Source organism: Macaca nemestrina, chromosome 8 (assembly GCF_043159975.1).
Source record: "Macaca nemestrina isolate mMacNem1 chromosome 8, mMacNem.hap1, whole genome shotgun sequence".
Classification (NCBI taxonomy): Eukaryota; Metazoa; Chordata; class Mammalia; order Primates; family Cercopithecidae; genus Macaca; species Macaca nemestrina.
Genome location: NC_092132.1, coordinates 33181892 through 33197372, shown reverse-complemented (window position 1 = coordinate 33197372; position 15481 = coordinate 33181892). Strand labels below are relative to the sequence as shown.

Genomic DNA, 15481 nt, shown 5'->3' with positions numbered 1-15481 from the left:
GCTAATTTATCTTTTTGATAAACAGTTACATTTAACTAAACCTCACCTTTGCCGAGGTTAAGGAAAATTAATATCTTAGTTTTCACCTTATTTTTCCTGTGACGTAGTACAGCTATGTAAAAGTTCAAAATTTTAAAAAAGTTCATTTTTGGCCAGGCGTGGTAGCTCATGCCTGTAATTCCAGCACTTTGAGAGGCCAGAGGGCAGATCACCTGACGTCCGGAGTTTGAGACCCACCTGGCCAACATGGTGAAACCCTGTCTCTACTAAAAATACATAGCCAGTCATGGTGGCTAATTCCAGCTGCCATGGTGGTGTGCATGGTGACCTGTAATCCCGGCAACTTGGAAGGCTGAAACAGGAGATCCCCTTGAATCAGGGAGGCAGAGGTTGCAGTGAGCCAAGACTGCGCCATTGCACTCCAGCCTGGGTGATAAGAGCATGACTCTGTATCAAAAAAAAAGTTAATTTCTTAAAAGATAAATGTCAAATAATAATTTTTAGAGCCTGAATTTATTCTTAGTGTATCCCAGTCACAGTATAAATAATGGGAGACAGTAGACCTTAGGATAATTATACACCAAAAGCTATGTGTATAAACACATTCTTGCAAGACCATTAAAGGTTTACATATATATAGAAGAGTTGGAAATAAAAATGACAAAGTTCTTTGCTTCCCATTGCAGAAAATTTACATATTTGAAGAGCACCAAGTCCCCAAAAGGGGCCCATTCCTCAAAGTTATTTTCTCGTTCCAGACCGTATGAGTTTCTGAAAGTGTCACTGCATTTTCAGAGGAGTGAAAACTGTGACAATATTCAAACTGAAGAAAAGTAGCACAGTTCTCATGAGATATGATAACATAATTTACAGTTTAATATTTTCTTTTTTTATCTATATCACTTTTTCTCCTTTTTATGTGCTTAAAGGCAAGTCAGTTTGTCATATTTATTAGAAATATCATGAAAACCTAAACACTGTACAGAGTTGGTACATAAAGATCCGATATTTTGAAGAATGTCATTATTTAAAAGGGTTTTCAAAGAAACAATGCATAGTCCTGGCAGTGCAGAATTTACAATGTAGTAAGTGTGCCTAATGTACAGAATCCACAGTCTTTTTTTTTTATGATGTCTGGAATAATAACAGAAGTTCATGAAAATCAAAATGAATAAATTACCCAGTCTTTGTAGGCCAAATTGTCCATAATCTTTGCCTTGAATAAATCCTTGAAATACGTAAGTAGCTCCATCAGGCTCCGCAGAAACCTAAAAATATTTAAAGAACCAAATATATTTGAATACTGGTCATAGCTATGTTTTCCCAGCCTTAATAAATACACAATTTTTTTCTGAAATGAATGTTACCACAAGTTCCTTTCTTCTATATTTTCCTCCTTTGCAAAACATAGCACGTTGTGCAAATTTTCCATCATTAAAAGCAAAAGTAAATTTTCTAATTTGAAATAATTATGATATACAAAAAAGAGATTGGTTATTAATGTATGATATAGTTATAGAGTTCTTAGAGGTTAAGACATCTGCTGTCAATAAAAAGCAATGACATGATGAAATACAATGATCATTTAAAAATTAAAACATAAAAATACTGTATTTTGTAAATTCTATTACAGTTCCACACCCCGCTCCCCCAATCTTCATGAGAAGAGTTTACTCCCTATCTCATTGAATTGGGGCTTGGTCCTGTGACTTGCTTGGGCCTCTGGAGCATGGGGTTGGGATTGACAATAGTTCAGTTGCAAGCCTAGGCCTTAAGAGCCATACTTTCCATCACACCAAGTGGAAGAAGCCAGCCACAAAAGGCCACATATTATATGATTCCATTCATATGAAAGTCAGAACAGGGAAATCTATACAGACAGAAAATAGATTAGTGGTTACTTAGAGCTGGTTTGAGAATGTAAGGCAGGGATTGATAGCTAAAGGCTGTGGAGTTTCTTTATAACATGAAGAAAGTATTCTAGTCTGGGAGAGGTGGCTCATGCCTATAATTCCAACACTTTGGGAGGCCAAGGCGGGCGAATCACTTGAGGTCAGGAGTTTGAGAGCAGCCTAGCCAACATGGTGAAACCCCCATCTCTACTAAAATTACAAAAATTAGCCAGAGGTGGTGGTGTGTGCCTGTAATCCCAGCTACTCAGGAGGCTGAGGCAGGAGAATCGCTTGAACCTGGGAGGTGGAGGTTGTAGTGAGCTGAGGTCATGCCAGTGCACTCCAGCCTGGGCAACAGAGTTAGACTCTTCCCCGCCCCCAAAAAAGAAAGTATTTTAAAATCAGCTATGATGAGGGTTACATATATGTGTGCATATACTAAACACCACTGAATTGCACATTTTTAAGTGGGTGAATTGTAGGATAAGTGACTTATGTCTACATTGAGCTGCAAGAAAAAGGCATAAGTCAATGGATTTGAGCTTATTTCAGAATCCCAGCTTATTTCAGAACTACTTGCTCCTCTAAGAGTTTTGGACTTCTGACAAGAGAAGTACACGCTCTAGGCAGCAAGTGCCCTTTCAGGCGCTGCGCCAAAATGAGATGATGAGACATGAAGACCTGGACTTAATACCACAGCCTCAAGTAGTGCCTCCACAGCTAACCCATTACAAATGACAAATAACTACATACTTATTATTGTTTGACCCAGAGGCTTCATGGCTATGTCTAATGTTGCCAATGCTAAATACTACATGCGCCTTGCATTTGTATAAAATATTATATTTAAAAGGTACTTTCTATGCATAATGTAATTTGATCTCATAAGTAAAATAGGAAATGTTACATTTCAGCAATTCCTACTACTAAGTAGTAAACTGATGTATCCTGAAGTTTGTGTTAATTAATGGCAATTAGTTACCTAAGTCATGAATGTTATTATAAAAGTTGTAAAAATCTTGAATCCTCACTCTAAAAAGCAAAGGATACCAAACCACCCCTGGAAGTCTGACATTTCACAACAAGTGATTTATTCTTTATTATCAGACATTATACTCTGGGTGTGGCCACCTTAAAAAATAAAGTACTTCTAAGGAGAAGCTCAAACTCTAATATCTTAATGAATCAATTCACTTTGTTTCCTACATAAAATAATACAATTAAACAATCTGAGTGCATTGAAGATTTGAGTTAGTTCCCAACTCCATGAATACAGAATGCAGAAATAGGATGAACGCTTTTTTTCCTCAGGAACCAAACTTATTGAAGCCTACTAGATAGTAGGTTTCTTGAACTTATTGAAGGCTTACTGAAACTTATCGAAGGCTACTACATAGTAGCCTATGACCCACTACAGTATCTTCTTTACCATTAAGTTTTCCTTACAAAAAAAAGGCTTGGCACTTGAGAGGACACAGTCAGATCTCTCATGCTGACTCTTCAGCAAAGACTCCTGGCCCTTGTGTTTTCCACTGTCAATCTTAAAACTCCACTCACATAAATCACTTAATAGAAGAAGTGACTCCATGGTGAAGCTACAGTAACTGTCTCCCCACAGGAAGCAGCTCACATAAGTTCCTTTTCGTGGACTTTATAAAATAGCCTAAATTCATGCTTCAATATAACAGGAATATTTAATTTTCTGATGTACTTTCTAAATATGTTGCATATTCCTTAAGTAGTAGTGTTCCAAAGATTGAATTATATTTTATCCAGATTCATTTATCATAGTGCTGACTGTAGATGGAATATATTTGATGAAATCAGTGAAAAACTAAATGCAGATCAGCACACACACACATACACACACCCACATCCACCCATACCCCTCCCACACACACATACACCCCCCCACACACACACGCATACACCCACTCCCCACACCATACACACACGAAAAAAGTAAGCAAAGCATATCAGAATCCAGTATTCCTAGGCTTGTACTTTAGAATACTAAATATTTATATTTACTAATATACATGTATGTGTATGTATTCATAATTAGCTAAATTTAGAAAACTCTCGTTTCCTGAACAAGCTATAAATTTATCATTAAAATCAGCAGCAGATGTTGAAATAACTATACTTACAAAGCCATCCATTGCCCAATTTTCTTCCTTCATTTTTTTCACAGAAGCATGAGCAGGTACTTTAATAAGATATATGCGTAACATTAGGCGAGCTTCCTGGCTTTTATATACCCCTGTAAAATGCAAGGACACTTTAGTCTACTTAACTTTGTAAATAGTTATACTTCATTTTATTATCATTCCTTAAATAGATTATGTAAAGATATGTAATAAAAGAAGAAATAAAACAAGGGCAAGTCAAAGATGGCTTAACCTATAATGCTCTTTGCAAATCGTGTAATATACATTGATTTATCTGTCTTCTGAAATCCTCAACTTATTTCTTAATTGTGGGGCTTAAATTACCTATACTATCACAATTAAGCACTAGTGTTCTTAATAACATCATCCCATGATATTCAAAACAAAATGATTTCTTCCCACAATCAGATTCTGAAATTTTCAAGCATACAAATCCAGTGCTAAAATTCCTGATATTTTCCTTAATAATAAATTAGGTGACAACTCTGTGAAAAAAGAGTATTCTAGGTGCTGCTTGAGTTACAGCAGCATATAGGAATATATGTTGTTCCTATTTTTAATAATTTCCAACAAAGTAGGAGGTATAAGGAGGTATAAGTAAGGTAAACAGCTAAATAAAACACATGAGAGAATGTGATAAATTAAAAGCCAGAGAGAGATCATTTCACACTGGAAGGATCAAGGAATAGTTATTAAGGAAAAGCACTGGAGGGCCAAGCACGGTGGCTCATACCTGTAATGCCAGCACTTTTGGAAGCCAAAGCGGACGGATCGCTTAAGTCCAAAAGTATGAGCTTAGGAGTTCCAGACCAGCCTAAGCAACACGGCAAAACCCCATCTTTAAAAAAAAAAAAAAAAAAAAAATTTAATTAGCCAGCCATGGTGGCACGCACCTGTAGTCCCAGCTGCTCAGGAGGCTGAGGTGGGAGGATGGCTTGAGCCCAGGAGCCAGAGGTTGCAGTGAGCCGAGATGGCACCACTGCACTCCAGACTGGGTGACAGAGCAAGATCCCATCTCAAAAAAAAAAAGTATTTGAACTGGTTCTTAAAAATAAAGTAGGATTTTTAATTTGGGAAGATAAATACAAGCAATGGCATAAGAAAAAGAAGCAAAAATATACACAATGATTTTTACACAGTAAGTGTTCTAAGGGTAGCAATAAGCTGGAGTGCAAACATGTTTAGGGAAATAATAGAAAATAGGATCTCAGAAAAATATCTGATAAACCGTTGTTTAAAACTTGACTGTATTCATTGATTCTAACTTAATTGTTCACCTATGTAATAGGGCACCATAATATGGAGGGTATGAAAAGACAATGAGACATAGATCGTGGCCTAAGGTAAATTATAATCAATAGGCGGAAGACATAAAAGTAATTGATAATAATATTGCTGAAAAATCGCTACAATTGGTTTATATGGAGACAGTAAGTGAAAGCAAATTAATCTAATTATTTGTCTTTCCATATACATAGAAAACTCGTCCATCTAGATTAGAATAAGTATACATTTATTTTGGGCTCTTTTATAGAAAATAAAGAAAAATTTTGTTAACACATCAAAGTTACATAAAGCATGAGCCACAATTGAAATGTATTTAAATGAATGTTTCATTCATTTAAAGTTTCTTTCAATTAATATAATGTAATTATATGTATTTTAAAAATTATACTACATATTAAATTCTAATATTTTTACTTTGTGTTTAATGGAGGATCAATCAATAATAAGAATGACACTCAATATATTTTCTTCTAAAACTTATGAAATCAATGAATATAATTTTATTTTCCATTTCTTACAGCACAAATTATATTATTATTAATATTTATATGGGTTATATATAGACAAGAATTTTACAGTATATATTTCATATTTGCAATATCAAATATCATAGTGCCTCATTTTGAAAAATGAGAGCAATTATAATTCAAACGCATTAATTTGAAAATATTTATTGAGGCCTATTTTGTCTCAGATATTCTGCTAGCCTCTGGGAATACAATATTAAGTTGGAAGGCAAAGAACTTTCTTAGAATTTATTTTATATTGTTAGAATATAGACACATAATAAATAATAAATATAACAAATATAATTTCAAATATTGAAAAGAAAAAAACAAGGTAAGGCTGCCTAAAACTCAGAATATGTCTGACAGCATTTTTAATACAAAGGTTCCTTTAGGTCAGCTCACTGGGAGTATTGCTTGAGGAGGTGACTTTTGAGAGAATATCTGAGTGTTAGGAAAACCAGTGCAATCAAAGATAATGAAAGATGTGTGTACTGGACAGAGAAAACAGAAACTTAAGGAGATTGACCAGGCTTTGGTTCCCTTATGCCTATTTAAACAAGTATAGCTCTATCTTTATTTGTCTTAAATACTGGATATCCATCTAAACATGGTCATTTGAAGAAATAGTTTTGTGGCCACAGAATAGTTGAGAAATCACTGATTTGTTCTCTGTGGTTTTATGAGAATAGAGAAAGATTTAGTTGTATTCATACCTAAATTAAAAGTTATGATCTAATATATGACATCTAATTCTAGCTACCAAAAATTATTGAAGGAACTTATTTTAAAACTAGTTTTATATTTCTGTAGTAATATTCATTCATCAATCCAAAAACCAGAAAACCTTGGTTCTGAGTGAATATGAATGTCATCAAAAGCAAATGTATCAAAATAAACATTTCACCACATAAAAAGTGTTAATAAAAATGATGAAATCATAATAGAAATAAAGGCATGAAGGTATATTTCATTGCTGTTTGTATTGCGATACCTGAAAGTAGCAGCTCCATGTTGCTATTGCTCAGTGTTGCGTTAACTCTCCCAGTGGAAGCATTGAAACTAGTAACCGTCAAGGTCATGGGTTGTTTCCTTCCTTTGAAATTGTAAGAGCCTTTCCATATATAATTTTGGGCAAATACATCATCGGGAACTGTGAATAGATTAAATATACTACACATTAATTGTACAATGCCATATAAATATAAGCATTAGAGTATTAGTTTATTGAATAATGATGTATTGCTAAATATACAATAATGTTGAATGTGTTACAAAATTAATTCTTCATATAAAAGTGTTTCCATTTTTTAGAATAAATCAACATTGTAATAATCTAGAAAACACCAGTTAAAGACATTAGGTTTATTTTTAGAACCCAGGTAATTATAAACTTCACTTATATTTGGTCTTTTATACAATATATTTCTTTCTGAAGGAAAATAAAATAATTACACAGCACCATGGCAGTAAAACTATACACAAGTCCCAAGAGGCCTGCTTTTTTTTCTAGCAGTGGGAATAGATTTTTAAGAGGAATAGCAAAGAGTTAAATTCCGCCTTTGCAGAAAGGTCCTGCAAAATTATCACCAGACAGTGCTTCTGTGTTCCCCCTCATAGAATACTGAGTTTAGTTCTTCTAATAACAGATGGTCCTGAAGAAGAACAGGGCTCTATCATATTGACAGCTTTGAAGTATACAGGTATTTTTAGAAATTGTCACTAGTATTATTGGACTCTCCAGGGTGAGAGATATAGTGTGGTAGAATCAAAGAACATTCTAAAGCTCATAAAATTTTCATCTAAAGAAAAAACACTATTTTAGATACTAGCCAAAAAGACTTATTCAATGGGCCCAGGCTTCTTTAGATGAATGAGTGAATGAAGTGGATTTAGGAAAAAAGTCCTTTTTTTAATTTGTCTAACAAGTTATCGATGATTTTTCATCTGATATATGCATGTATCATACTTCTTACCAGTCAGATCACAGGGATTTCTGTTACAAGCTGTGTATTCCCTGAATTCTATTAAACCAAGAAAGCAAAACTACTGTGGCAGATCAGCATAAAAATACCCTAAGAGTTGAGTTTCTACTGAATATTTCAGTAATAACTTTTTATTTCCATGATAATTTATAAGCAATATAGCTCCTTACTTTGATACCATTGCCAGCTTCCATTCTTATTACTTTGGAGTAATGTAATCACTGTGTCTTATTCATGATTTTAAATGAAATACTGCTGAAGGTTTTCTCACATAACATGCTATTTGCCATATAATTTTTATAAATAATTTTACTAAGATTTAGAATTTATTAAGAATTTTTAAAAATTATAAACAGGTGTCAAATTTTATCAAATACTTTATTTGCAAATATTGCAATTATAATTTTTTGCACTAATCTCTTAATGTGATACATTACTTTTAAGGATTATTTAAAACTAAAATATCCCTGCATAGCTATGATGAATCCAAATTGGTTCTTGTGGGTGTTAAAGTAAACTAAATATGGCCTGAGAAGGACTCCATAGTTCTATATTTGAGTCCTTGTAGATGAACTGCAACCTAACTTAATAGGCACACAAGATTGAAAACCTAATTTAGGAATATGCACCTGAAACAATAGCTGAGCCTTGGCCAATCCCAGCAGCTGTACTACCACTATTCATACACTGATGAGTGTTCAAAATGTGTTCAAATAAGGCAAACACAGAACTGTAAGCAATTCAGTTGTTTCTGTCCCTCCCTTCTGATTTCTGTACACTTCCTTTTCTTTGTCTAAAAATTTGTTCTGACCACGAGGCACCCTGGAGTCTCTCTGAATCTGCTGTGATTCTGGGGTCTGCTTGATTCACAAATTGTTCATTGGTCAATTAAACTCCTTTAAATTTAATTTAGCTGAAGTTTTCCTTTTCACGTGGATTATCATTACTACAATGTTGAATTTGATTTGCTAAGATTTTATGTAAGATTTTCTCATCTATAATCCTGAGTCAAATGGATCGGAATTTTTTCGCCTTTATAATATCTTTATCCGAGTTATTAGAGATATGTTGAGCCTAGAGAATGAATTTGATTGTCTAGAAGAGATTTTATAAAACTTGAAAGATCCATTCTGTTCCTTTAAAATGTGGTGAAACTTACCAGTAGAGCCACATAGACCTCATTTTCTTTGTGGAAATAATTTTAACCAGTTCTTTATTTGTTATAAAATTATTCACATATTCTTTTATTAGTTAGTTCTAGTAAGATGTAGTGTTCTAGTAATTTGTCTGTTTTGTGTAAATGTTTTTAAATGTTGATAGTTGACAGTTTTCCCTTAATATGTTTTGAATTTCATTAATCTATGTAGTTATGCTCACATTTTCTTTATTATATTATTTTTACCAGAAACTTTGCTACTTTGTTTCTAAAAAGAATGGCATTTGGTTCTGTTGAGATTCTTCTATTGTTTTGGGTGGTTGCTTGTTTTTATTATTATATGATTTCTGCCCTGTTACTGTTATAGTCTTAATGTTCTCTTAAAGGGACACAACTAATTAATTATGAGGCTTTTTTCTTCAATAATGTAAGGAATTTTTTTTTTCTTTTTTTTTTTGAGACGGAGTCTCGCTCTGTCACCCAGGCTGGAGGGCAGTGGCATGATCTCCGCTCACTGCAAGCTCCGCCTCCCGGGTTCACACCATTCTCCTGCCTCAGCCTCCCGAGTAGCTGGGACTACAGGCGCCCGCCAATGCACCCGGCTAAGTTTTTTTTTTTTTTTTTTTGTATTTTTAGTAGAGACGGGGTTTCACCATATTAGCCAGGATGGTCTCGATCTCCTGACCTCGTGATCCGCCCGCCTCTGCCTCCCAAAGTGTTGGGATTACAGGCATGAGCCACCGCGCCCGGCCAATAATGTAAGGATTTAAGGCACAAATTTCCCTCTTAACTTTCCTTTTCTAATAGCCCTCAAGCTTTGATACTTAAATTTTTCAAAATAATTAAATTCTAATATATTTTGTGTTAATGTCTTCTTTAATTCACAAATTATTAGTACTAATTGTGCTCTGAATTTCCAAACATACATGAATTTTTTTAAATTACATATTTTCTTATTGAACTTTAATTGCATCCTGGTCAGATATGAGCTATGAAGACTAACTTTGTTTTAAAATTTGTTTAATTTTATTTATTATTTAATATATGAGCAGTTCTTTACAGATTTGATGTGCTGGAGCTACTATTCAGAGCTTCCAGCTGGTCCCAAATCAAGCTTGCCCTTAGAAAATTGGGGGCATTGATGAACAATTATGGTTTTCCGACTCTGTTGCAAACAAACTCTGCCTTACTTTTATGTGTTCTTTGATTTCCTCAATGGCATTCTGCATGTTTTCAATAAGTGTTGAATGTATCAGTGTAAATCGCAGAACTTTATGGTCCCTCCAGTTTTATAGTATGTACATGGAGCACTTCTAAACCCAACTAAAATTAGATCCTAATGTAGTTCTTGGCCCAATACAACTGAGAGAAATCTGTTTCCAAGGTTAAGATAAGATATTAAGCTCTTATTTTACTGGCAGCTTTTTAATAGTATCACATAAAAAATACAAATACTGAATAAGAATGATATGGTCCGGCTCTGTGTCGGACCCAAATCTCAACTTGAATTGTACTCTCATAATTCCCACATGTTGTGGGAGGAATCTGGTGGGAGATAATTGAATCATGGATACTGTTCTCGTGGTAGTAGATAAGTCTCACAAGATCTGGTGGTTTTATCAGGGGTTTCTGCTTTTGCATCTTCCTCATTATCTCTTTGCCTGCCCCCATCCAAGTAAGACAGGACTTGCTCCTACTTGCCTTCCTCCATGATTGTGAGGCTTCCCCAGTCACGTGGAACTGAGTCCACTTAAACCTCTTTCTTTTTAAATTGCCTAATCTTGGGTATGTCTTTATCTGGAGTGTGAAAACAGACTAATACAAAGCAACTCATATATTGAGCCCTTTCTATGGGCTAAGCACTTTGCACTTCATTTGCATGAAGCTTATTATATAATTATTTAATTATTATTTATTTTGTATAGAAAATATATGGAGACTCAGATATATGAAATAATTTTTTCCAAGGTCACATGTAAGAGAGTGTATAAGATGGGAATTACATCAAGATTGTAGGGCTTTAAAGTTTATGTTTGTATTGATTGTACTAGGTTTTCTAGTTGGCTTTTTAAATCAAATAAGTGAAAATAAACTGGTCAAGTCCTAGAAGTTACTGATCTTTATTCTCATACCAAGTGTATTTGAATCCTTTTTAAAACATATACATTTAAAAATTTTAAATAAGACCTTATTTTTATTTTTATATTTTAAATGAAAGTATTGTCATTATGCTATAGTCATTTACAGATACTCTTCAAGGAAAATTTCAATATTTTTAGCAGACAGAACTATGAACAATACTTTTGTAATACTAACATGTCACTGTATTACATTGCTTTAAATTCAGCATCTTGTGAATTATCAAATTCAAGACAGTCATAGTTTTTATACTTAAATATGTTTTTTAAATACACAGCTACTATGCCAAGAAAACAGTAGACCATTTTTAGAAATAATGAATTCTAGAAAAACAAATGACATTACTAACCACTTAGCTTTGGGCTGGGTGTTCCCAGTGCAGGTCTGGGATCTTTCACCAATATTTTAGAACCAGCTATGAAAAGAAATAAAGGTGTTTACAAAAGTTGATGTAATTAATTACATACACATGTGCGCGCGCACACACACACACACACACACACACACACAACGTGATGCACTGTCCATTTTATTATCTGACATTTCACGTAGATAGTTTTCTCTAAAATATTCCATTCATCACAATATCTCAGTACCCTACTCAATACTCATTATGTAACTGTTGATTTCAGTAATTATTCCCATTACAGTCTATTGGCACAAGGGGCAGATTTGTGTTGCTTTATCATCTTGGGATGTTATTTCTTATTTTAAAGGCATAAACCAAAGTGGAGACAGTTGCCTCCAACATGGAAGCTGAGAGTTGAGGGTCGTTCTTGTTGACAGAAGGCAAAAACTATTTGGGTAGGGTTTACATATAAAAATCAAAGTTTGTTGAGATAATTAAAGATGTCATTAGAAATTGGATAGACTCAAAGGTAAAATCTTCAAGGTTTTAAACCAAAACCAAAAGTAGTCCAAAACTAAATAAATCATGTAGGATGTAGAAGTGACTGGAATATTATAGGAGCCATGACATGAACGCCTTGTAAACAAGGTATCCTAAGAACAATGTAATGTCTTAAAAGACTGTAAAAGGATGTGATTTGGGCAAACATTGCTCTGGTTGCGAAATAAAGAAAACTTTGGAAAGGAGCAAGTACAGATATGGCTAGAGAAGTTAAGAGATACTGCAGTAGTCCCAGTAGAGATAATGCTGAGTTAGAGTATGGTAGTAGTGACAATAAACCAGAAAGGGGAAGAGATGTTAAAGCTATTGAAATTGTGGTGATTCAGAAGGATAGGAAAATATCAAAGGAATTTACTAGATCTCTTGTGTAACTATAGGATGGTAATATCACTGAGGTAGGGAATACCAAAGGGAAACTATAGGGAGAAAAGAAATTGATGAGTTTAGTTTTGCATGTATTGAGTATTGAAATGCCACTGAAGAATTCCAGTAGAGATATCAAGCAAACAACTGAATATGTAAGAGTGAAGCTAAAATAAGATAAATAAGCTAGAAATATTAATTTGTAAGTAATCTACATAAGGACTGCTATTGAAGCCATTGGCTTGAATGACATCACCTAAAAGTGAATACAAGATGAAAACAAGAGATGGCTGAGCACTGCATCTTTAGAAAATCACAAGTAGAAAACAATCAGTTTATAAAGGAAATAGAGAATGGATACCCAGAATTAGGAGGAAGTAAAACATTTACTCATTCAACAAATATTTATTGAATGCTTTTCACATGTAAGGTACTGATTTGTGTTAAAATTACAGTTGTAAAAACTTTGAGTAAAGTCTCTTATGAGATTATATTCTAGTTGAAGAGGGGTAGATAGGAGGACAGGAGAGTGGAAGCAGATAATGACAAGCAAACAAACCAAAGAATAAGGTCTTCTCCTACTACAGGGATTTCAATCATTAAAAAAAAAAGAAAAGAAAAGAAAAAGAAAAATAGAAAGAATAATAGCAGAGGAATGTTCTGGTAAAGAGAATGAAAACACTTCAAATAAAAGAAAGTAATCGTCATTTACGACAGCTGCATTAGATAAAAAATTAGAAGGCTTTACAAATAGGATTATTTGGATATAAGGAAATGGATTTTGTTGATGACCTTACCAAAAACACTGGAAAAACTTCCTTTACTCCTTCTTCTGGCAATATAACCCTTTTCTAAATGGAAATTGTCCTGACCGAGCAGCAATAGGGTGGACACTTCACCCACATCTGGTCCAAATATTAGTACCATAGAATCCAGGCTGAGTAATGGATTTGGTGATGGGCTTCATTCAAAATTGTGGCAAACAGAATCCCAGATAGTGCTTTCCTGACCATGGGAAGGACTCTTTCTACTAGGGTTACTCTGGCAGAGTAACCTAGGCATTATGGTAGCAATTTTCCCTACTCTAATGAAGAGTGTACCCACATAATTTATGTTCACTTGGTATCTCTATGACCTTATTTGGAATGAAGGCCTTTGCAAATGTAATTAACTAGAGATCTTGGGATAAAATAATCCTGAATTTAGGATGGGCCCTAAATACAAGAACTGGTATCCTTATAAGAAGAGGAGAGGCCACACAAAGATACACAGAAAAGAAGGCCATGTTGAAATGGGGTAGAAATTGGAGTAAGGTGAGGAGTCAATGAAAACCCAGGATTGTCAGAAGCTATAAGAAAATCGGAAGAGGCAAGGAATGGTTTCTGCTTAGAGCTCACAGAGGGCACAAGGCCCTGCTGACACCTTAATTTTGGACTTCTGGACTTTAGAATTGCAAAAGAATAAATTCCTATCGTGTTAAGCTAGCCAGCTTATGGTACTTTGTTATGAAAGCCCTAGAAAAATAATATACCTACCTTGAAGAGAAAACTTGAAGATAGAATAAAGGCAAGAAGTAACATTTGCATGGGAAAAAAGCTTTGAATAGATTCATAAAATTTATATATCTCTGGATCCAGAAGTGCTTACATTACTCCTAGACTTGGAGTTAATCAACAAATTTCCCTTGTTCCTATGCTAATTTGAGTTGAGTTTTTGTCTAGAGCCAAGGAAGGCAATAGTACAATCTCTTGTGTTAAAAAGATTCTATAGAGAAAACTTACCTTCACAAACAGGAACTTTTCCAGTCCAGGTGTTATCGGATCTACACACTCTATGTTCTGTTCCACCTGCTAGGAAGAAGCCAGGCTGACAGGTATAAATCAGTGTATATCCATGAGATGGAAGGTCCATCCCTACTACATTTGCATGAGCAGGAGTTTCTGGCTGTTTACAGCTGTGGGCTATATTTAAAAAAGACAACAATGTAAATTTTCTATAGATATGTTAAGAAAATTTTGAGACAGGAGTCACAATACATTTTAGACATACTTCAATATCTTTATATACATATATCTTTGAATAATTATTCTAATAAATCACAAAAATGTTTCAATGCAAATATACTTATTGATTTCATACTTTAGCATTTCCTAATCCACCATTTGTGGAATACTAGTAGATGTTAAATAAAATGAGAAAAAAAAACACATTGTCAATAACTAAACTCACAAATGTATGCTTTACCATTTTAGATAGTCACACATTCTAGAGAGTCACAACAAACTTCAGCATTTCAAAGGATCTATGAAGGTAAGATACCTTTTAATGTTTGTCAAGCTCAGGTTTTCTATATGAGTTCAGAAAATATTATTTTATGAATTTTAAATTTATTATATTTATTTTAAATTAAAAATCTATTTTCTATGGTTAAATAAAACCACAGCTAATTATATTGCTTTGGTATTAATACTTCCTAATAAAAGTACATTTTAATAATTGTTTTACATATGGAATTTTCAGGACATATTTGGATCCGTACACTAGAAGTATCATTTTATTCACCTAATTATCTCCTTTTCTCCATGTTTCCTTCCACTCCTTATTCTCTACCTTGATTACACCGTATCTTCCCCTTATTTCATCGGTCTTATGTCTTCTAAAGACCATTACTTTCTCAGTCAGAGATAAATGCTAGAAGAAACTTTTCCCCTAAAACAGATAGCATTTTTAAATAAATTCCTATTGTGTTAAGCTATCCAGCATAACTTCATTATGAAAGTACCATAAAGAAGAGATCTATAAAAGTGATCTCTGAAAAAAGTGTTCTGTGGATAAATTTTAGAAACCAATACTTTTCATTTGTTTCTTAATGGCAGTCCATAACGGTATAAATAATAGCTGACATTTTTTTACTCCATGGGCTAAACATTGTGTTAAATGACTTTTTGTTTTTGTTTTTGTTGTTTTTGAGATGGAGTTTCACTCTGCTGCCCAGGCTGGAGTACAGTGTCACAATCTCAGTTCAATGCAGCCTCCACCTCCTGGGTTCAAACGATTCTCCTGCCTCAGACT

The 15481-nt window shown here is 34.0% G+C and overlaps 1 protein-coding gene across 6 annotated transcripts in view; it reads right to left on the bottom strand.

Annotated features, from left to right (window-relative positions):
• The window catches only part of LOC105475960 (CUB and Sushi multiple domains 3), a 1218758-nt gene that overhangs the window by 7484 nt on the left and 1195793 nt on the right, over nucleotides 1-15481 (bottom strand). For all 6 annotated transcript variants that reach the window (XM_011731490.2, XM_071067898.1, XM_071067897.1 and 3 more), the window contains 5 exons: nucleotides 14191-14370; nucleotides 11486-11551; nucleotides 6851-7009; nucleotides 4043-4155; nucleotides 1181-1268 (listed from right to left, as the gene is read on the bottom strand). In XM_011731490.2, coding sequence (XP_011729792.2) covers nucleotides 1181-1268; nucleotides 4043-4155; nucleotides 6851-7009; nucleotides 11486-11551; nucleotides 14191-14370 — 606 coding nt within the window. The remainder of the gene's footprint in view (nucleotides 1-1180; nucleotides 1269-4042; nucleotides 4156-6850; nucleotides 7010-11485; nucleotides 11552-14190; nucleotides 14371-15481) is intronic.